At 45.1% G+C, this 24,753-nt stretch overlaps 1 protein-coding gene across 2 annotated transcripts in view; it reads left to right on the top strand.

Annotated features, from left to right (window-relative positions):
* Positions 1-24,753, top strand: part of LOC124601774 (protein similar) — a 747,040-nt gene that overhangs the window by 289,193 nt on the left and 433,094 nt on the right. The window contains exon 1 of one of the 2 annotated variants that reach the window (XM_047136270.1): positions 15,866-16,029. The exons of the other annotated variant lie outside the window; for it this stretch is intronic. Coding sequence (XP_046992226.1) covers positions 15,887-16,029 — 143 coding nt within the window. The 5' untranslated portion in view covers positions 15,866-15,886. Of the gene's footprint in view, positions 1-15,865; positions 16,030-24,753 lie in introns of those variants that run through there. 2 annotated transcript variants of the gene reach the window in all.

Genomic DNA, 24,753 nt, shown 5'->3' on the forward strand with positions numbered 1-24,753 from the left:
TATTTTTTTATTTTGAGACAATTATCAAAGTTCAGGTACTGACACATAATCAACTTCGCTCTCCAAAATTCCAGGACATGTTCAGATTTTCTTGGACATATGCAGGATTTGACAGTCTACAAACGGAAAAATTTGAAAACGTTAAAAACGTATGTTTTGACAGAGCACAGGGAAAACTGTGCGACTGTGAAACTGTTGCATTTATTTGTTGCAGCTTATGTGACAAACTCTTATATTTTCATCACTTTTTTGGGAGTGATTATGACATCCACAAGAAAACCTAAATCGGGCAAGGTAGAAGAATCTTTTCACCCATTCGCCAAGTGTACAAGTTAGGTGGGTCGACAACATATTCCTGCCATGTGACGCACATGCCGACACCAGTATCGTATAGAATATATCAGACGTGATTTCCTGTGGAGGAATCGGTTTGGTCCTCCGATAAAATGTTTTCGGTTCCCATTGGAGAGGCACGTCCTTTCGTCTGCTAATCGCACGGTTTTGCGGTGCGGTCGCAAAACACGGACACTATAAACTTATCACAGTGAACAGAGACGTCAATGAACGAACGGACAGATCATAACCTTGCGAAAATCAAGAAAGTAAACTTTTCACTTGAGGGAAGGCTTGAACCAAGGACCTCTCGTTCTGCAGCTGCTCACGCTAACCACGGGACCACGGCGCTCCTGAGTTCACACTATGCTTGATGTTGCCTATCTTGCGCATGGACTACCCAGTTTGTATATTTTGCTTATTTTTTTCATAGTTCCACACTACTTCTTCCTGTTTTGTCGATTGATCTGTGTTCAGTTTTTCAAGGCCTATCTACTGTGCCAACTTATAACTAAATCTGAGGGGGGTGCGATGGGGAGGTTCCCTTGTAAGTAACTCGGAAACGGCGCGACGTAACGAATTTGTTTTCTGAGCATACATGTCTCAGTACAACCTGGCTGCAAAATCGCTACAAGCGTTTCAGACCTTTCCGACCACCCAGTCTAGCTGTAGAATGTCGGTACGAGTATATTCAACCTATATGTTTTTGGGGTTGACATATTATGTACTGTACTCCCTCTTTTTCGCGTAGAATAACGTGTTCTCGAACAAGATCTGGTAATACCTTTGGCGAAGGTGTCCACCTCCTCCCTCGCCGTCATAAATCTTGCGAATACCAAGGCTCCGGTTGTCACACCGCTGTACAGCACTTCGCGCTTCGGCATTCGGTGGCTGCAATGCGCCGGAGCGAGTGACAAACAACCGGTGCGTGTGAAATTTGAGTGCTGTACATTCAAATGCTCATAACTCCATAGTTTCAGAATCATGGCCCCGATTTTCACGCGATATCGGTTGCTGGGGCTGATATTTTGCAAGAGCACTTTTTTCTGCTTAAAATAAGAGGTTGAGTTCGTGATGGTTCCTTGTCAGACTCGTCACACTCACGGAACAGCAGCGGAAAGGAAGGAACGCTGTGTAACACTGACGCAGTAGCGGGGCTTTGGTTTGTAAAGTATGCAACCCGAAAAATTAGACTCGCACCATTTCTGATTCACTGTGCCATGGTTTTTGCACTTGGAAACAGTGTTACTGCGATACTGAAAGTCCACCCGAGACACCACTGACCTCAGGAAATCGAATTCTCGCGTAATCTCCGATGTATTATAAAAATGGTTCAAATGGCTCTGAGCACTATGGGACTTAACATCTGTGGACATCAGTCCCCTAGAACTTAGAACTACTTAAACCTATCTAACCTAAGGACATCACACACATCCATGCCCGAGGCAGGATTCGAACCTGCGACCGTAGCGGTCACGCGGTGCCAGACTGAAGCGCCTGGAACCGCACGGCCACAACGGGCGGCGATGTATTATAACCCACGCGTCTTGCACCGACTGTCATTTCACGTTGAAAGTCTGTTAACTTGTGACATGGTGTGATGTGCACTACACAACTGTTTGTAACATACTGGTCAGATATCGTGTCTACAAAAGCACCGTACGCCGCATCTACTAGCAACTTTCTGGGGTCATGCTTGGCATGTCATCAAATTGCACACCCTTTCGTGTGGTTTTTAGATTCTCACAATCAGTTTATATTAGTTTGGTGCGTAAGTTCCTAGATCTTCTGTTTTTCATGTGTTGATATTCCGGTTCTGTGGGTTTATTTATCGATTGTCTTTTTTTATTTGTAGTTCACTGTTGCTATTTGGGTTCACATATTGTCATATTGTCACTCGGAGAGAGTGAGTGGAACTGTGGACGCTAGAAAATAAAGTGCCAATTTGAGAAATCGAACTATTTCCCACGTAGTCTTCTGTTTGCGCTCAATAGAGGGATGACAGCAACGGAGGCGGCCAGAAACATTTGCGTCGTGTACGGGGGTAATGCCAGTGGACAGAGCTACGCAAGGCAATGATTTTATGGTTTTAGGGAGGATCGTTTTGACATCAGCGACTCTCCAGGCGCCGGAAGACCTTTGGGGTTTGATGAAGATCGTTTAAGCCCATTAATCCACAATGATCCACGTCAGCATACTCGATAACTGGCATTGTGATGAACTGTGATAATTCCACCATCGTGCGACATTTGCAAGCAATGAGGAAGTTTTTAAAAAATCGGTGTATGGGTACCACATACTTAAGCCAAAATCACAAATATCAGCAGGTGGTCACCGCTTGCTCGTCATCAGTTGGCTCGTGAACAAGACCGAGCATTTCTACACTGCATCTTTACTGGTGACGAGAAATGTTGTGTTTATGCTAACATAAGGAAAAGAAAGGAATGGTTGAACCTAAACAACGCAGCAACTCTCCACACAACGACCTGCGAGCATCCACAAAATATAATGTTTTGGATCTGATGGAACAGCGACGGTATGGTATACTACGAGTTGCTTCCCCGAGGTGTAACCATCACTTGTGACATTTACTGTCTCAACTGAGACGTCGTGCAGACGCAGTCAAAGAACAACGGCTACGAAGACTTCCTGAGGTGGTGTTACTCCACGATAGCACTCACCCGCATTCTGATAGACTGACAAAAAACACTATACGGTAGTTGGGTTGGGAAGTCATTCCGCACCCACATTATTCACCTGATTCTGCGCTCCGATTTTCACCTTTTCCGCTCTCTGTCGAACTACTTTCAAGGAACTTCGTTTCCGGATGAAAATGCGTTTCTAACTTGCCTCGACGAGTTGTTCTCCTCATAACGATGTGATTTCTACAGTCATGAAATTGCAAAGTTACCCCAGCTTTGGCAGACTAACTCATGCGCATAAATTAAGGATAATTGCAGAATGTGGTGCCACACAACGTGGCGCCTACACAAAACTGGCGCTAATAGCGTAGGCACATGGGGAACACAAACGACACAGATCTGCAAGTCCGCGGTATTGGTGAGAAGTTGAGAAAACCGTCCCGAAACACATGTGCTACAAAACGGCACTGTTTCCTGCGCATGCACCCCGACATCAATATGTGATATGATCACCGTGCACACGTCCACAGGCCGCACAACGGGTTGGCATATTCTGGATCAGGTGGTTGAGCAGCTGCTGGGGTATAGCCTCTCATTCTTGTACCAGTGCCTGTCGGAGCTCCTGAAGTGTCCTAGGGGTTTGAAGACGTGCAGCGATACGTCGACCGAGAGCATCCCAGACATGCTCTATGGAGTTTCAGTCTGGAGAACAGGTAGGCCACTCCATTCGCCTGATATCTTCTGTTTCAAAGTACTCCTCCACGATGGGAGCTCGGTGGGGCTGTGTGTTATCATCCATCTGGAGGAAGGTGGGACCCAGTGCACCCCTGAAAAGGCGGACATACTGGTGCAAAATGACATCCCGATACACCTGACCTGTTACAGTTCCTCTGTCAAAGACATGCAGGGGTGTACGTGCACCAATCATAATCCCACCCCACACCATCGAACCACGACCTCCATACAGGTCCCTTTCAAGGGCATTAACGGGTTGGTGTCTGGTTCCTGGTTCACGCCAGATGAAAACCCGGCGAGAATCACTGTTCAGACTATACCTGGACTCGTCCATGAACATAACCTGGGACCACTGTTCCAATCACCATGTACTGTGTTCTTGACACCAGGCTTTACGGGCTCTCCTGTGACCAGAGGTCAGCGGAATGCACCTTGCAGGTCTCCGAGCGAATAAACCATGTCTCTTCAGTCTTCAGTCGTCTGTAGACCGTGTGTTTGGAGACAACTGTTCCAGTGCCTGCGGTAAGGTCCCGAGCAAGGCTACCTGCAGTACTCCGTGGCCGTCTGCGGGTACTGATGGTGAGATATCGGTCTTCTTGTGGTGTTGTACACTGTGGACGTCCCGTACTGTAGCGTCTGGACACGTTTCCTGTCTGCTGGAATCGTTGCACTTTGTGGCATACGGAGTGCCCGTGCTACGACCTGCTGTGTCTGAAAACCCCTGCACACTTACTCGCTGCACCGTACTCTGACATGCACCAACACACCTCTGCGTATGTGGACTGCTGCCAGCGCCACCGTGTGACGACCGCAGGTCAAATGCACCCCATGGTCATACCCCAATGTGATTTAAACCCGCAAACCGCCCACCAGAACGTTGTTTCGCCATAAATCAGCATTATCCTTAATTTATGAGCCTGAGTGTATTGTAAACAGTGAAGGAAATATATTATTAACAACCAAGATCACTGTTATGTGTACCTGTTGTTTTTATTAAACTAATGGGAAAACGCTACAAACTTACGCACCAACCCAATAAATATACTGAGAACAATGAGGATCGTGTAACTTTTCTTGCGTTACTCCTGACAGCACCATTGGCTCCGATATGGGCGCTCACCGTCTACGACAACGCATTGGGTCCAGTCAGACTAATTTCTTAGAACTTATCACATAAAATAGACCTACTTTCGTGCTCGAGTATGAGCTATACTATATCATCCGTATTCTCTCAGTAACGATAGTCCGGAATGGTACGAAAGACGTTCTTTTGAAAATTTGGGAATTAGATTGTAATTACTTGTACGTCGAGGTTTTGAGGTGAACTGTGAATTATGCTCTTTTGGAATAATCGGTGAAAGCAAGGAGTAGAATTCAACTACTGTTCGGTCGGCCGGAGTGGCCGAGCGGTTCTAGGCGCTACAGTCCGGAACCGCGCGACCGCTACGGTCGCAGGTTCGAATCCTGCCTCGGGCATGGCTGTGTGTGATGTCCTTAGGTTAGTTACGTCTAAGTAGTTCTCAGTTCTAGGGGACTGATGACCTCAGATGTTAAGTCCCATAGTGCTCAGAGCCATTTGAACCATTTGAACTATTGTTCCAAAACATAGTGTAGTCGGTTTGAAACGAACGCAATAAATACGCCGTCTAATCACGGTATTACGTCTGCCGTTTGTAGAGCAATTTGAAGGTACTGAGTCAGGTGCTGATAGGTTTCAACGTGTATGTGGAGGCATTCTATCTGCAGTTTTTTCCTCAGTCGTCGGAAGTTCCCCAACGGATAATTCACAGTTCAAGGTGTTTAATCTGGTTAAGAACCACAGAATTTGTGATATGGTTAAGACCCCGAGAACTTGAAGGCAGTGGATGTCTTGAGCGTGCTCTTCTACAAGTGCTACAAAGAGCATTAGCCCTCATTCCAGAAGACAATCACTGCGCGCTGGTCACTGTTACCTCCAATGTTCGGTTGCTAACCGAAGCGCCTAGGGGTGGTTTTGATATGTTTTAGTAGTCCTGTAATGAGATACAAAAATATTTTTCTGGCTGTAACACCGCCTCGAGGGTTTTATGTTGTATTGGCAATGATAAGAGTTTCTGAGTCGTCGTCCATACTGCTCTCCGCCATTCGTCCTTTACCAATCAGAAAACATTTCTCGTCGCTTACGCCATTCAGCAGCAATTTTTTTTCATGTTCCGTTGTTGTAACAGGCGCAGACACAATCCGTCTACCTTGGAATCACGATGCGCAGTAAGAATTCCCACAACTGCTGTGACGGACACGGATGTGTTTGCTCTATGTTTATTTGGACGGTGAATAGTTCCATTGTAACTTGTCGACCTTTTTTCACGCATAATTGTAACCGCCGTTCACGTTGAACATGGACGGCACATGCATCTTCCTGGTTTACATGTATGATTTGTTTGTATTTAAGCTGAAACAAAAAGTGTATGTCAGAGAGACGGCGCAACCTTTTTTGCAGCTACACCCGCTACTGACGGAGTGTCAGTGGTTGATTGGGAGATCATTTGTATTGTGCGTAAATAAAGCTAGAATTAGGAACGTGACATGCAGCACATGTAGTGGTTACATTAAAGGCCTATGAACTGTAATATTATGCGGAATACTGTTGTTGTTGTTGTTGTGGTCTCCAGTCCTCAGACTGGTTTGATGCAGCTCTCCATGCTACTCTATCCTGTGCAAGGTTCATCATCTCCCAGTACTTACTGCAACCTACGTCCTTCTGAATCTGCTTGGTGTATTCATCTCTTGGTCTCCCTCTACGATTTTTACCCTCCACACTGCCCTCCAATGCTAAATTTGTGATCCCTTGATGCCTCAGAACATGTCCTACCAACCGGTCCCTCCTCCTTGTCAAGTTGTGCCACAAACTTCTCTTCTCCCCAATTCTATTCAATACCTCCTCATTAGTTGTGTGATCTACCCGTCTAATCTTCAGCATTCTTCTGTAGCACCACATTTCGAAAGCTTCTATTCTCTTCTTGTCCAAACTATTTATCGTCCATGTTTCACTTCCATACATGGCTACACTCCATACAAATACTTTCAGAAACGACTTCCTGTTAACAAATTTCTCTTCTTCAGAAACGCTTTTCTTGCCATTGCCAGTCTACATTTTCTATCCTCTCTACTTCGACCATCATCAGTTATTTTGCTCCCCAAATAGCAAAACTCCTTTACTACTTTAAGTGTCTAATTTCCTAATCTTATTCCCTCAGCATCACCCGACTTAATTCGACTACATTCCTTTATCCTCGTTTTGCTTTTGTTGATGTTCATCTTATATCCCCCTTTCAAGACGCTGTCCATTCCATTCAACTGCTCTTCCAAGTCCTTTGCTGTCTCTGACAGAATTACAATGTCATCGGCGAACCTCAAAGTTTTTATTTCTTCTCCATGGATTTTAATACCTACTCCGAATTTTTCTTTTGTTTCCTTTACTGCTTGCTCAATATACAGATTGAATAACATCGGGGAGAGGCTACAACCCTGTCTCACTCCCTTCCCAACTGCTGCTTCCCTTTCATGTCCCTCGACTCTTTATAACTGCCATCTGGCTTCTGTGCAAATTGTAAATAGCCTTTCGCTCCCTGTATTTTACCCCTGCCACCTTTAGAATTTGAAAGAGAGTATTCCAGTCAACATTGTCAAAAGCTTTCTCTAAGTCTACAAATGCTAGAAACGTAGGTTTGCCTTTCCTTAATCTTTCTTCTAAGATAAGTCGTAAGGTTAGTATTGCCTCACGTGTTACAATATTTCTACGGAATCCAAACTGATCTTCCCCAAGGTTGGCTTCTACTAGTTTTTCCATTTGTCTGTAAAGAATTGGCGTTAGTATTTTGCAGCTGTAGCTTATTAAACTGATTGTTCGGTAATTTCCACATCTGTCAACACCTGCTTTCTTTGGTATTGGAATAATTATATTCTTCTTGAAGTCTGAGGGTATTTCGCCTGTCTCATACATCTTGCTAACCAGATGGTAGAGTTTTGTCAGGACTGGCTCTCCCAAGGCCGTCAGTAGTTCTAATGGAATGTTGTCTACTCCCGGGGCCTTGTTTCGACTCAGGTCTTTCAGTGCTCTGTCAAACTCTTCACGCAGTATTGTATCTCCCATTTCGTCTTCATCTACATTCTCTTCCATTTCCAGAATGTTGTCCTCAAGTACGTCGCCCTTGTATAGACCCTCTATATACACCTTCCACCATTCTGCTTTCCCTTCTTCGCTTAGAACTGGATTTCCATCTGAGATCTTGATATTCATATGAGTGGTTCTCTTTTCTCCAAAGGTCTCTTTAATTTTCCTGTAGGCAGTATCTATCTTACTCCTAGTGAGATAAGCCTCTACATCCTTACATTTGCTCTCTAGCCATGCCTGCTTAGCCATTTTGCACTTCCTATCGATCTCATTTTTGAGACGTTTGTATTCCTTTTTGCCTGCTTCATTTACCGCATATTTATATTTTCTCCTTTCATCAATTAAATTCAATATTTCTTCTGTTACCCAAGGATTTCTACTAGCCCTCGTCTTTTTACCTACTTGATCCTCTGCTGCCTTCACTAGTTCATCCCTCAGAGCTACCCATGCTTCTTCTACTGTATTTCTTCCCCCCATTTGTGACAATTGTTCCCTTATGCTCTCCCTGAAACTCTATACAACCTCTGGTTTAATCAGTTTGTCCAGATCCCATCTCCTTAAATTCCCACCTTTTTGCAGTTTCTTCAGTTTTAATCTACAGCTGATAACAAATAGATTGTGGTCAGAGTCCACATCTGTCTCTGGAAATGTCTTACAATTTAATGCGTGGTTCCTAGATCTCTGTCTTACCATTATATAATCTATCTGATACCTTCTAGTATTTCCAGGATTCTTACATGTGTACAACCTTCTTTTATGATTCTTGAACCAAGTGTTAGCTATGATGAAGTTATGCTCAGTGCAAAATTATACCAGACGGCTTCCTCTTTCATTTCTTTCCCCCAATCCATATTCTCCTACTATGTTTCCTTCTCTCCCTTTCCCTACTCTCGAATTCCAGTCACCCATGACTATTAAATTTTCGTCTCCCTTCACTACCTGAATAATTTCTTTTATCTCATCATACATTTCATCAATTTCTTCATCATCTGCAGAGCTAGTTGGCATATAAACTTGTACTACTGTAGTAGGCATGGGCTTTGTATCTATCTTGGCCACAATAATGCGTTCACTATGCTGTTTGTAGTACCTAACCCACACTCCTATTTTTTATTCATTATTAAACCTACTCCTGCATTACCCCTATTTGATTTTGTATTTATAACCTTGTATTCACCTGACCAAAAGTCTTGTTCCTCCTGCCACCGAATTTCACTAATTCCCACTATATCTTACTTTAACCTATCCATTTCCCTTTTTAAGTTTTCTAACCTACCTGCCCGATTAAGGGATGTGACATCCACGCTCCGATCCGCAGAACGCCAGTTTTCTTTCTCCTGATAACGACTGTGCAGTATAATTTAAAAGCAATTAATGTAAAGATATCTAAACAATTAACAATAGGATTAAAGAAATTAAAATTACAATGCGTATTCTAAGGTTACAATAAAGAAGCAGGTATATACACTACGTCATATGCAGGGTGTTACAAAAAGGTACTGCCAAACTTTCAGGAAACATTCCTCACACACAAAGAAAGAAAATATGTTATGTGGACATGTGTCCGGAAACGCTTACTTTCCATGTTAGAGCTCTTTTTATTACATCTCTTCAAATCACATTAATCATGGAATGGAAACACAGAGCAACAGAACGTACCAGCGTGACTTCAAACACTTTGTTACAGGAAATGTTCAAAATGTCCTCCGTTAGCGAGGATAAATGCATCCACCCTCCGTCGCATGGAATCCCTGATGCGCTGATGCAGCCCTGGAAAATGGCGTATTGTATCATAGCCGTCCACAATAGGAGCACAAAGAGTCTCTACATTTGGTACCGGGGTTGCGTAGGCAAGAGCTTTCAAATGCCCCCATAAATGAAAGTCAAGAGGGTTGAGGTCAGGAGAGCGTGGAGGCCATGGAATTGGTCCGCCTCTACCATCCATCGGTCACCGAATCTGTTGTTGAGAAGCGTACGAACACTTCGACTGAAATGTGAGCTCCATTGTGCATGAACCACATGTTGTGTCGTACTTGTAAAGGCACATGTTCTAGCAGCACAGGTAGAGTATCCCGTATGAAATCATGATAACGTGCTCCATTGAGCGTAGGCGGAAGAACATGGGGCCCAATCAAGACGTCACCAAAAATGCCTGCCCAAACGTTCACAGAAAATCTGTGTTGATGACATGATTGCACAATTGCCTGCGGATTCTCGTCAGCCCACACATGTTGATTGTGAAAATTTACAATTTGGTCACGTTGGAATGAAGCCTCATCCGTAAAGAGAACATTTGCACTGAAATGAGGATTGACACATTGTTGGATGAACCATTCGCATAAGTGTACCCCGGAGGTCAGTCAGCTGTTGATGGTGCCTGCACACGCTGTACATGGTACGGAAACAACTGGTTCTCCCGTAGCACTCTCCATACAGTGACGTGGTCAACGTTACCTTGTGCAGCAGCAACTTTTGCTTCGAACGTCTTCCTGTCGGGACACCTTCGTTCTGGAAATCTGTCTCGATACAAACGTACCGCGCCACGGCTATTGCCCGTGCCAATCCATACATCGAGTGGGCATCTGCCAACTCCACATTTGTAAACATTGCACTGACTGCAAAACCACGTTCGTGATGAACACTAACCTGTTGATGCTACCTACTGATGTGCTTGATGCTAGTACTGTAGAGCAATGAGTCGCATGTCAACACAAGCACCGAAGTCAACATTAACTTCCTTCAGTTGGGCCAACTGGCGGTGAATCGAGGAAGTACAGTACATACTGACGAAACTAAAATGAGCTCTAACAATGTAATTAAGCGTTTCCGAACACATGTCCACATAACATATTTTCTTTATTTGTGTGTGAGGAATGTTTCTGAAGGTTTGGCCGTACGTTTTTGTAACACCCTGTATATGAGGGGCAATCAGTAAGTAATGTAACACTATTTTTTTCTTGGCCAGTTTCTGTTGAAAAAATGCGAATTTTGTTGTGGGACATAGTGGAATGTTCCCGCTTGAGCGATTATAGTTTCTTCAAGTTCTGAGAGATGGCGGCCTTCAAAATGACGTCTGTAATGGAGGTGCGTTCCAAGCAGAGAGCTGTCATTGAGTTTCTTTTGGCAGAAACTCAGAGTATCGCAGATATCCATAGGCGCTTACAGAATGTCTGTGGACACCTGGCAGTGAATAAAAGCACAGTGAGTCATTGGGCGAGGCGTATGTCATCATCGCAATAAGGTCGCACAGACCTGTACGACGATCTACCGCGTGCCGGCCAGCCGCACATGCCAGTCACTCCTGTTGTGTGTTCATCGCCACAAAAATACAAACCAACTTCTCCATGTAAACGCAAGGCCTCACACGAGTCCGTGCACCCGAGAGGAGTTCGTAAAAATTCATCCAACTTTCCTTCCTCATCCACCCAACAGCCCGGATCTCGCATCTTTCGATTTCCATCTGTTTGGTCCAATGAAGGATTCAGTCCGCAGGAAGCACTACCTGGATGATGGTGAGCTTATGATATTGACCAGTAGAGTGGTGCAATGCGGGTATACAGGCCCTCCCAGTAAGTTGACGTACAGCCGTCGCATAGAATGGAGATTATGTTGAAAAATAGAGCTTTGTAGCCAGAAGAGTGGGGAATAATATGGTGTATTGGAATCGTGAAGAAAACAAACCTGCTTTCAGAAAAAAAGGGTTGCATTGCTTATTGAACGCTCCTCGTATATTTCTGTATATATTCAAAATTATAGCCCCCACTGTACTGGAAATTTGTAAGATGCATTTACTGTAGAACGGTATGTGCTTTACCACGTATTTCCTGCTGTCGTCATGATCTTTAGAGTGACATGGTCCACAGCAGCCAAAGATGCACTACTACCTGATGTTGATGCCATGGCAATGTTTTCATCCTCAGTATATGTTGATGAAGGCATAAGAGGAACTTTTGGTTGTGACTCTTTTGTTCTCTGTTCTTTTATGCCTTGGTTTCACATCTCTTAGTATTGGGTAGTGCTTTTGGTAATACCAATAAAGTTGATAAGTGCACCGAAATTTTCCCTTGCATTTGATAGCTTAAAGACCTGTACATACGCGGATACCAGTAGACTTGAAAATGTTACACATTACTATGGCAGGCCATGTAATTTTTATTGAATTCTCCCCTACGCTTCAAAGTGACATAGATATATAACACTATTTTTCAACGTAGTGACGAAGTCTGTGCAAACTACGGTCGGAACCAACCAATCGTTCAGCTCCTCGACGACAGAGATCCGCCCCTTGGCCACGGAGCCATTCGACTACCGCTGTGTGGATTCGACTACCGCTGTGTGGACGTCATCTTTGGAAAATCTCTTTCCCCCCACATATTTCTTTATGTTCGCCGAAAAAATGGAAATTGTATGGCGTACAATCTTCCTTCCTGATCAGTGTCACCCATATCTGTGCGGCCTTGATCAGATTGTTGGCACCATTTCCCTGGGCTATATACGACATGACATTTTTTGCATATACCGGAGGAATATAACCGTGAGTATCCGTGCAAATTAGACGTTTTTCCCGCAAGACTTGTACTGTCCGACGTACTTCATCTGTTATCCGTACCGCGACAGAAATATGTCTGCAGAAAACCCGCAACACGCACTCTCTTCTGACAAGAGACACATTTGTTGTGCAATGGTCTTAGCGTGGAACATCAAGCATAACTCACTTTCTGCAGTCCCTACATATCATCATTGACTTCATCTTCTTCGCAGGATACCATCAAGACCAAACAGGTTTCTTTGTCGCATAAAAGATGATTTCATACGTTTGAAAGGGTATTTCAACATCTTACAATCAACGAGCTTGGCGCGAATGATGCCCGGTGCAGTAAGGTGGCGTTTCATTTCGCGGTTACAAAAAAATAAAATGAAAAACAACGAGTCTAAATTGTTGCGAATTACGAATTAGATTTGCTGTAGTATGAAGTGCTTAAGAGTACGAGAGTACGAAGATTGGAGATTCAAGTAAGTTTGAATTAAATTAGGATATGCGTAGGTGATTAATATGGATGCGCGGTAGAGATATTGTGGTGAGGAATTAGCGAACCTGGACAGCCTGACTCTCTCGTGTTCACACTCGTGCACATCACGTGACTTAGGTTGTGTAGATGTCACAGCAGATTAGAATTATGTAACGAAAAAAATATTGTAACATTTGATATAACGGAACAAGCCAAGAGCGTGGGCCCTTTGCCTTTAGTGGGAAAGTGCTCTACCGACTAAGATATCCAAGCACGACACACGTCCAAGTCATTCTGGAATTACTTGAGCACGGTTCTCACTGAGGCGATACGATATACGATGGGACTCATGATAATTCGCAACAGCATCCCGCATTGATGGAGCGCGTAGAAACGTAGTTGATGCCTATTAGGTGGTGCACACTGGGACGACAGGTACACAACACCGATATGAATCTCATTCGTATGCTCAGCGCGACACGGAGTGCTAATTGCTCCACGCAACTTCGAGGGCTATTCGGAAAGTTAGGAACGATCGGTCGTGAAATGAGAACCACAGTGAAAATCAAAACTGTTTTATTTGCAACAGCTAAACGGTTCAGCCACTTCTTTACATAGTCGCCGCTCGACATAGACATCTGCCGTAGAGTTATACCAACTTCGCAGTGCCCTCGTTATGGAAATGGAAATGAGCGTTTGGCGTCATTGGCCGGTAAGCCCATTCCGGGGCAGGTCCGGCCGCCTTGGTGCAGGTCTTATTACATTCCGCGCCGCATTGGGCGGCCTGCACGCCGGATGGTGATGAAATGATGATGAAGACAGCACAGCACCCAGTCCCAGAGCGGAAAAAAATCCCCGACCCAGCCGGGAATCGAACCCGGGCCCGTAGGACGGCAATCCGTCGCGCTGACCACTCAGCTATGGGAGCGGACACCCTCGTTATAGAAGGCAGTCACCTTTGCTTTCCGACATTTTAATACTCTGGACCGCAACTCGCTGTCTGTGCCAAGATGTTGTCTTCATAGCCAGCGGTTCATTTGAGCAGAGATAATAAAAATCAGGGGGAGCCAAGCCAAGGCCGTATGGTGAGCGATCGAACACTTCCCACCGAAAACGCCATAGGACCGTCTTCATTGCCCCTTCAGTGTGCTGCCGAGATTTTTCATGAAGGAAATGCATACTATACTTCGAAATTAACTAAAACACAGCGCATATGTGAGAAATGCGCGGTAAAAAAAACGTAGTGTATGGCCACTTTACGTTTGGTGCGTTTTAGGTCATACAATAACTGATGATGGTCGAAGTGGAGAGGATATAAAATGTAGACTGGCAATGGCAAGGAAAGCGTTTCTGAAGAAGAGAAATTTGCTAACATCGAGTATTGATTTAAGTGTCAGGAAGTCGTTTCTGAAAGTATTTGTATGGAGTGTAGCCATGTATGGAAGTGAAACGTGGACGATAAATAGTTTAGACAAGAAGAGAATAGAAGCTTTCGAAATGTGGTGCTACAGAAGAATGCTGAACATTAGATGGATAGATCACATAATTAATGACGAGGTATTGAATATAATTGGAGAGAAGAGAAATTTGTGGCACAACTTGACGAGAAGAAGAGATCGGTTGGTAACACATATTCTGAGGCATCAAGGGATCACCAATTTAGTATTGGAGGGCAGCGTGGAGGGTAAAAATCGTAGTGGGAGACCAAGAGATGAATACACTAAGCAGATTCAGAAGGATGTAGGTTGCGATAGGTACTGGGAGATGAAGCAGCTTGCACAGGATAGAATAGCATGGAGAGCTGCATCAAACCAGTCTCAGGACTGAAGACCACAACAGTGGGAAGAAAGTGATGGTGTAAAATTGTAGCATCTTTGCTGTTACATCTTCGTGTTATTGCTGTGTATGAAGAAGCTATATATGAATTTCAGAGGAGTTTTTACGTGAAAGTTAAATAGTGTATTGCAGGAAAATGTATGGATGATTAATCTTAAAAGGATGAGGGTGCACATTATTATTAGACGATTTATTATACGCCAGCAGTTGTCTTGAGGCTGCGTATTTAGTAACGTAGTACTCAGTCTCTCAGTCTTCAGGACACGAATGGCCTACCGGTACCATCCGACCGCCGTGTCATCCTCAGTGGAGGATGCGGAAAGGAGGGGCGTGGGGTCAGCACACCGCTCTCCCGGTCGTTATGATGGTATGCTTGACCGAAGCCGCTACTATTCGGTCGAGTAGCTCCTCAATTGGCGTCACGAGGCTGAGTGCACCCCATTTAGTAACGTAGTACATCGGCAAAATATTCGCGTTAGTCGGCCGGAGTGGCCGAGCGGTTCTAGGCGCTACAGTCTGGAACCGCGCGACCGCTACGGTCGCAGGTTCGAATCCTGCCTCGGGCATGGATGTACGTGCTGTCCTTAGGTTAGTTAGGTTTAAGTAATTCTAAGTTCTAGGGGACTGATGACTTCAGGTGTTACGTCCCATAGTGCTCAGAGCCATTTTAACATACCGAAATTGTTTTTAACCCTGAAGGAGAGCCGTACCTCTATCCATTCCCGATTAAATACGTGACATTTGGAAGTTGTCCGCAACGAGCTTGGCAGCGGCGCGCCACATGCAAGGCAATTGCCGCCTGCTGTGTCTTGTTGTTTGGCTCTAGCGGGAATAGAAGTGCCGCAGGAACAACCTTCGCGCAGCCTGATCTGCGTGTCCTGTCGCATCAGTGAGAATCGTGCCCCACAGTAATGAGTCGCTAGATTTGACGTGCAGGTAGGTGTCTCTTTGTGGCTAAGTGTGTTGTTTGGGTTTGGCACGGCCGATCCGTGAGGCGAGTGGAGATGAGGGCGACCATTAGCGCAGGGCGTGCAGCGCGGCGGGGAGGGCCGCGGCGGCGCTGGCGGAGGCGGAGGCGGCGCTGCCCGCCGGCCGTGCCCGCTGCCCGCCGCCAGTCGCTCTCGAGGTCCGCTCGCGGCAGGTGCGCCACTCACTCTGTCTCTCGTGTGCCGTGTGACATGTGGATGCGACAACACGCCGAAACGTGGCGGCTCGCCGGCTGCGCCTGCGCCGCCGTGCCGCTGCCGCTGCCTGTTCCCGCGCCCCTTCCCACGCCGACGACACCACCACTAGCCGACACTCCAGAGGACGTCTCTTTCAGGTACGGCGCCAGTAGTCGCAGCTTCCGGTCGACGACGAGGCTAAACCTGTTGGGGTGCCAGTAGGATTCTTAGAGCGCTATGCGCACCGGTGGACTGTGTGCTTCTGTTGATACGACAAATGAGTCCGTTGCTCCAGTGAGTTGCGTCCAGTGACACTTTTGATATGAAACGCCACAGCTACGTACTTCGTTGTGAATGCTTCCTTAGATCGCGTGTTCGACCTCTAGACTACTGGGTCTTCTAGTAGAGGGGTTTTTGTGATTACAATTTCATCGCTCACGTTCAGAGCTTACGTGTTTCTTGTAAAACGGCTGCACCATACTGCTCTGGAGCTTTGGAGATGAGTGGGAATCGCTTACTGCCTTCTTAGAGGATCTGGTTTTCGTTTATTTTCTCCAACCTCTTACAGCGTGTGTGATGTGTATGTGTTTCAAATGGTTCAAATCGTTCTGAGCACTATGGGACTTAACATCTGAGGTCATCAGTCCCCTAGAACTTAGAACTACTTAAACCTAACTAACCTAAGGACATCACACACATCCATGCCCGAGGCAGGATTCGAACCTGAGACCGGAGCGATACTAGCAGGTATCATGCATTTTCCGACTGACCTTGATGATGACTGAGGTGTTCAGCTGAAAAACCGATTGAAGGTTGCTAAGTAACCAGTTGCATTCCGCGATGAGTTGCCATGCACCAACGGACGGGAGTTTACAGTGAAGTTGAAATTTGTTTTCATCTTCTTCCGGAGATCTTTGTCACTGAACAAAAGTATCGCTTATAAAAGTTTTCCAACCAAATGGACGACTGCTGAGTTAATCTCAAAATTTAGCCACATGTATCTGGCCATGGTAATTTATAACACGGTAGAGTTCGACTTGTATGTCTTATACAGATAGATTACGTAACTTACTGTGTGCTTTTTAGAATTTCACTACCCGCTGAAAGCTAAAATATTAAAGTGAAAAGGGGGCTGCAAAGCATCAAAATGTAATCCTAACCTTTAAGAGCCTTGAAACTGCGTATACTGCTTTCAGTTGATTATTTCTGTCGGAAGTGTGGATTGAAGTAATTTAATATCGTTTTTATAAATAACTTCTCCCAGACTTATATGGAAAATGGATATTTATATTTGCAGAATGCTATCATCTTGAACATCTGAATGATTGCCGGCGAAAGCTGCACGAGTGTCATTTCCAAGCAATCCGTTATTGTGACAGAATATCTCGTCACTCTCTCCAGGTTCCGTTTTGACTGTCTTACGAGTAACAGATCTGTAATGTAGCAATGACTTACACTTCATCGTAAGAGGCACCATGAACAGAATTATAACTTCCATGGTCACTGATACTACCTGTAACACCCACCCTTCCGTAACCAGTCATCCAATCATTTCATGAAGAAATTTTAAGAATGCATGTTCTTAAGTATTGTGTACACTTCCTTCCAAGAAATGAGAAGCACATTGATAGAACCCTACTCGACTATAGAGCGGAGCAGCGAACTCACCGGCAGCATTCCAGACAGCGAGAAAAAAAGTTTCTCAAAACTTCTACCGGACTGGCTCCTTTATAAGGCGAAGACCGAAGGATGGGAGGAGAGGGGGACGATGGCAGGTGGAGATAAGGAGGTGGTGTAGGTCAATGCTGAGACGCGGCCGACTCATTTTCTGTGTTCCGTCCAGGGTTTTAAACGCTGTCTCCCACTGTATGCTAACCTTGCTCCTCCATTTCCGATAGCTCCAAAAAGCTTCAGGCGCTGTTATGGTTGTGTTTTGTCTTCCCGTACAGCGTTCACTTGGAAAGAAAAATGAGTGATTATTCTGCATTCCTACGTCGTTGAAAGTCATACGTCTCAGTATTAGTAGTGACGTTATCTTGATGTCTGCTCAGAGCGAAATCAGAGGATGGCAATGGTCGAAACAATGCTGATGGCTAGAATACGCTAGCCCCGACCGAAGTTGCACTGCTGAGACGTAATAAGTGCTGCCCATGCGGCTACTACGAATTGCCTGAGGACGTCTGACGTCAGGCGACTACCGGATCCGGTTGAAGAAATTTATGACACACCCGTTGATAATGTGGTCCATTTTCCATGCTCAAGAATAAAGACGTTGCGACGAAGTGACAAGGTTCCAAGAATTTCGTCTGCGGTCTCGCCGTTTACCAAACAGTTGTGGGACTTTGTACGTCGCTGTCTGCTCCGCATACAAACATCTTCCAATTTGTGTTACTTCCACCGTTTGGTGTTAACGGTGGTCACTGGTGGTTTCTCAGTGTATCAGACGTACTATACAGTCAGAGGTGTTTGTGCTACTCACGCCGCTACGCTGTTTTTCTTATCTTGTCCTTGTAACAATTTTCTGTTTCATATTTTTTTTATTTCATAGAATTTAGTATAGCCTTCGTGTTCAAGCACATCCTTGCGATGTATGTTAGTGTTTAAGACGCTGTAGTATATTAGAGAGGTGCAGGATTCAAATTCCTTGCGACTTCCCTAACTTAGATTTTCGGTGTTTTCCACAGAATTACAAAAGACAAATGCCGCTATAGTTCCTTGAATAAGAGTGCGATCGACTTCGTCAGCTATCCTTTTGCAACTGAGCTAGCGCTACGTTTCGGAAGTTCTCCACGTTTACTGAATTTTAAACTATAGACTTCCTCCTTTTCTATTTTTCTGGTGCATTCCTGCAAAAGTCCTGTGTAGCTTATCTATCAGGTGAAATATTCATACAGCGCTGCTTCTGAGCAGACTGGTATATTTCGAAAAAGTACAATTTCTAAATTTTCTGACTGATTTTCACTATGGAAAAAAAGAAAGGATGCCAAATTGCATTTACTGATGTACACATACGTAGAAAACCGACGGAACTTCAGAGCACAAGGTCTGCAGAGAGTACACTGACACGGTTAGATGCCTTCGCAGTAATTTCAAGAATTGTCCCAAACAGAAAAGAAGAATTATCGAAACGTTGGTGGACCGGGCTACAAAAATTTGTCAGCCACAGTACTTGGAGAACCAGCTCGATCATTAAGAACTGCCTTCAGAGGAAACAGCTGTTCTGGCAGAAAGGGAAATAGGGCACTACAGACTATAAGACCCAGAGTTTCTAATAAAATAGAACGAACTAAAGGGAAAGTTTTCCTACCGTTCGTAAAATAGGTGACAGTTGGCCATATCAGAGTACTCAGAATACACGGTATTGAAATAGTGTTTACATCAACAAGATAGATGTGCGAATATTTGAACACTGCAAAGGAAACATAAAATCCCTCGCACACGCTGTCAAGTGTACATGGGAACTAGGAAAAGAAGCGTTAACATCCGCTTTAAGGAACACAAGATTGCCGTGTTGGCAACACGGATAAATTGTCAGCAACGGAACATGCGTTGGGACGAGGGAACCACCAAATTCATTTCTCTGCTACCATGGCTTTATCGAGATCGAATCATTGGTATGCTAGCATGTACAGGAAGACAATAGAAATTCAGAAATATAACAACGGCCTTAACAGAAAAGAAGGGCTGAAATTAGACAAGTTGTGGGCTTTAGTACTAAATAAAGGACCAGAACACATGTCGTTGCGACTCAGCGATGTTAGGCAGCGGTCTGACGGCGTCACGAACCGACCGTTGCCAACGCACGTTGCCCGGCTACGTATAAACAGTTGGGATTGCTGAGCTTGTATGAGATTGTAACTGCTTTGTGAGTTGTCACAGCCTCTGATGAAGTCTCCAGCGTTGGAAGACGAAACGTTAGGCAGAGAAATATGCCTTGGACCACGGCCTAATTCGCGTAATTGTGCGAGTTACACAATACGATCCGGCGACAAACCCGAGAAGCGTATTTACAACAGATCCGTCGGGAAAGCGTGATAAGTCAGATCAGTAAATATTTCGATGAGCTATTTCTGCTGTCCCGTTATTTATTAAATAATTGTTGCTCTTATTACGTCGTTGTCTGTTCAGCGTACGAGCAATGTTTAATTGTCACTTCCTCTTCCTGATCATAAGCGTGACCACCGTCGTCTCACAGTATATCAAATATATACGGCTTTTTTCGATGTTTCTGCCACCTTGCTGTCCTGGGCAAATATCGGATTGCTGGCGTGACATATGTATGGCCTATTTCTTCTTTGGCCCTCGGCAGATGGAATATTAACGTACAACGTTGAAGGTCTTTGGTATCAGCGCATAACCCCACGGACACCACAGTTACCGTTCCGGCGCAATCTCCACTCGTTTATATTTCAACAAGAGAAGGAATATGTTGGTTGAATATTGGAGTAGAACACGAAAGGCGTAGGATCAAATCCTCGCCTGGCCATCTTGACTCAGGTTTTATTTGATTTCTTACAGAGCGGAGTGGTAAGACATCGGAGTCATACGCAGGAGGACCGGCGCTTCAAATCCCCATCCGGTCATCGCAGTTCAGTTTTCCGCGGTTTCCGTACACCATTTATGGCAGATACCTGAATGACTCCCTTTGAAAAGAAGACTGCTGATTTCCTTTCATATCCTTCCCTATTCCAAGCTTGTGCTCCGTCTCAAATGACCATGTCATCGAAGACACGCTCAACCGAAGGCTTTCTTTTTGTTTTTTTCTTTTTTCTTTTTGTTTTTCGGAATCAGGTCGACAGAATGCTGAGGTGGTTCCCTCAGAAATTTCACAGTGAATTTCTTTCTCGGTGCTTACCTAATCTGAAGCACATTCTTATAAGAGCCTTCTTCTTATTCTTCTTCCTTCTTCTTTGTCGTGTCCCGTTTCTGTACAAGTCGGCGTTATTGTACATGTGTTAGGAAAAGAAATGCTGACCAGATACTCTTCCTGCATCGCTACTCCCTCCGGGACAGAATTCGAGTACGCAGTGTGTTTGCTTCTAGAGTAAATCAAATGTGTGAAGAAGAGTTCTAAATGTGTTCTTGTATCTGAGGTATGATGTGGGCGCCAGACTGGTATTTACCCAGTTGGTGTGGGAAACAGCCTAAAAACCTCATCGTGATGGCTGGCTCAGCAGTCCTCGTCTGCCGGCCGCGGTGGCCGAGCGGTTCTGGGCGCTTCAGTCCGGAACCGCGAGACTGCTACCTACGGTCGCAGGTTCGAATCCTGCCTCGGGCATGGATGTGTGTGATGTTCTTAGGTTAGTTATATGTAAGTAGTTCTAAGTTCTAGGGGACTGATGACCTCCGATATTAAGTCCCATAGTGCTCAGAGCCAGCCAGTCCTCGTCTCTAATCGGCGAGCCTGATTCAATACGGTGCAGGCTTACCTCCCTGTATTCCGAAAGCGGTGCTGTAACGCTCTTGGTTATCCGAGAGCCACTCTTACTAGCGTGAAATATAATAATTTACGATCCGTACATCCTAGGAAAGGCATATCTTATGAAAATAAAAATTATGTGGCAACAACTTTAAACGGGATTAGTATCATTTGAAAACTAATAACATTTTTCCCCAAAACTGGACATCATTTGGGTATGAGAGTCTAATCTTTTACAATTACAGATCTTCTCCTAATTAACTTAATCAGTTTGAACCCTAGCAATACTACGGCATTTTCGATAACGTGCATTATCAGCAGGGAGAGTACTATGTGTGCACCCTAAAAAATAAAAAAAACCGTTAATTGTTGTTTTTTATATTAACAACATACTTTTTATAGAGGCACTGGTGTGTAAGTTCGGTAAAGGAATCTAAAGTATCTGTTAGCACACCCTTAGCGGTACCATCGCGAATTTCAATAACGTGTGCTGCTGGCTTTAAGCCAAAAAATAAAAATAATTAAATAAATAAAAATGGAAATTTCGTTCATCGTTGTTGATTTTTATCTCATTATACTTTTGAAAGAGATATTGATATGTAAGCAAGGCCCTGAATATGGAAATTTTGAATACGACATTCATTGGGAAACTAACATCTACTACTGATACTTAAATTTTTGGGTTACGTTTAACTGAAGACTTTAAAACATATATGGAATGTAGTAAAATAATTTATTAAAACAGTAAGTATCTTTTTCAAACTTTGAAATCTAAAATAACTAACTAGATTACAATATTTTCAGAGACAGCCAGAAATGACTCTCCCTCGCTCCGTCCTTGCTATTACGAAGGTTAATACATTTCAGATAGATCAGCTTAGTTTTGCAGCTCAATACGATGGTAGCTATAGACAGTATGCGTGCGTTTTTCTCAAATTGCCGAATCGAACACTCTAAAAATGAATACACAACGTCCTGCCCTACGGAAGAGTAAACATAATAACATAGGAAGATCGTTATTCGTTACCTTGTATAATCTCAGATCGAGGCTACTCAATATATTATTAATATTTTATTAAAAATTTACGATACATTTGTACCCTCGTTGGAAGGCAGAAAACATGCGAGATGTTTCATGCTGCGTCTCTCATCACCTACCTGTAACTTTATTTCTGATCCTCTCCCTACAAAGAACTTGAGCTGCTGAAAAATCATGGTTGCACACAGCTGTGTTAATCAATTCATTACAGTTTCAGTAACAAACAGACCTCTTCAGGTGTAGTGTTACATTATAATCGGATGTGGGACAACACATAAGCAGCATCGAGCACCATTTCACACTGCATCTCCATTTAACGACGCATGCCAAAATACACTCCTGGAAATGGAAAAAAGAACACATTGACACCGGTGTGTCAGACCCACCATACTTGCTCCGGACACTGCGAGAGGGCTGTACAAGCAATGATCAAACACACGGCACAGCGGACACACCAGGAACCGCGGTGTTGGCCGTCGAATGGCGCTAGCTGCGCAGTATTTGTGCACCGCCGCCGTCAGTGTCAGCCAGTTTGCCGTGGCATACGGAGCTCCATCGCAGTCTTTAACACTGGTAGCATGCCGCGACAGCGTGGACGTGAACCGTATGTGCAGTTGACGGACTTTGAGCGAGGGCGTATAGTGGGCATGCGGGAGGCCGGGTGGACGTACCGCCGAATTGCTCAACACGTGGGGCGTGAGGTCTCCACAGTACATCGATGTTGTCGCCAGTGGTCGACGGAAGGTGCACGTGCCCGTCGACCTGGGACCGGACCGCAGCGACGCACGGATGCACGCCAAGACCGTAGGATCCTACACAGTGCCGTAGGGGACCACACCGCCACTTCCCAGCAAATTAGGGACACTGTTGCTCCTGGGGTATCGGCGAGGACCATTCGCAACCGTCTCCATGAAGCTGGGCTACGGTCCCGCACACCGTTAGGCCGTCTTCCGCTCACGCCCCAACATCGTGCAGCCCGCCTCCAGTGGTGTCGCGACAGGCGTGAATGGAGGGACGAATGGAGACGTGTCGTCTTCAGCGATGAGAGTCGCTTCTGCCTTGGTGCCAATGATGGTCGTATGCGTGTTTGGCGCCGTGCAGGTGAGCGCCACAATCAGGACTGAATACGACCGAGGCACACAGGGCCAACACCCGGCATCATGGTGTGGGGAGCGATCTCCTACACTGGCCGTACACCACTGGTGATCGTCGAGGGGACACTGAATAGTGCACGGTACATCCAAACCGTCATCGAACCCATCGTTCTACCATTCCTAGACCGGCAAGGGAACTTGCTGTTCCAACAGGACAATGCACGTCCGCATGTATCCCGTGCCACCCAACGTGCTCTAGAAGGTGTAAGTCCACTACCCTGGCCAGCAAGATCTCCGGATCTGTCCCCCATTGAGCATGTTTGGGACTGGATGAAGCGTCGTCTCACGCGGTCTGCACGTCCAGCACGAACGCTGGTCCAACTGAGGCGCCAGGTGGAAATGGCATGGCAAGCCATTCCACAGGACTACATCCAGCATCTCTACGATCGTCTCCATGGGAGAATAGCAGCCTGCATTGCTGCGAAAGGTGGATATACACTGTACTAGTGCCGACATTGTGCATGCTCTGTTGCCTGCGTCTATGTGCCTGTGGTTCTGTCAGTGTGATCATGTGATGTATCTGACCCCAGGAATGTGTCAATAAAGTTTCCCCTTCCTGGGACAATGAATTCACGGTGTTCTTATTTCAATTTCCAGGAGTGTATTATGACCACCTACCTAACAGCCGGTATGCAGGCCCACATCTGGGGGGAAAGGGGGGGGGGGGGCGGCAAACCGAGGTATCTGCGCGGGCGGTAGTTTCAGGGGGCGCAAAATTCATATTCTCGAAGAAAAAAAAGCCGTTGTTCACGAAGCACTTATCATCCAGCGCACGTTGGCCTGTCGATTGTTCATATGATGTTGTAACGCATATCTGTTGGTTTTTGAACATTTTCGAACACATTCTAAGAAGATATCTGAACGAGTCTTCAGTCGATTTTTGAATGCGTGCATAGTGTACGCAATGTTTCTGCGAGGAAAATCTAGGTCGCATCCAGAAATAAAAAACTTTCCCCCAGACACAAGGGGACGGGACTATACGAGCTGCGCCGAATAAACACGAACGGAAGAATGTCAATCGCTGTTTATTTGTGGTTGGTTGGGTATGTGAATGATAAGCGTTGTCATAATTACTAGCGAAATTCGTAATTTCAGACAATCAGAGTAGAAATAAACGACTAATAGGAGTAATAGGTAAGAAAGATTGCACATTATCTTCCCGGTTTATCCAAGAAAATGAAATTTTGACAGGACATTTTTACCAGGTCGCTACACTACTAAGCCCCCTGCGGGTCCGGGGGTAAGAATTGGCCCGCGGTATTCCTGCCTG

This window comes from Schistocerca americana, chromosome 1 (genome assembly GCF_021461395.2).
Source record: "Schistocerca americana isolate TAMUIC-IGC-003095 chromosome 1, iqSchAmer2.1, whole genome shotgun sequence".
Lineage (NCBI taxonomy): Eukaryota > Metazoa > Arthropoda > Insecta > Orthoptera > Acrididae > Schistocerca > Schistocerca americana.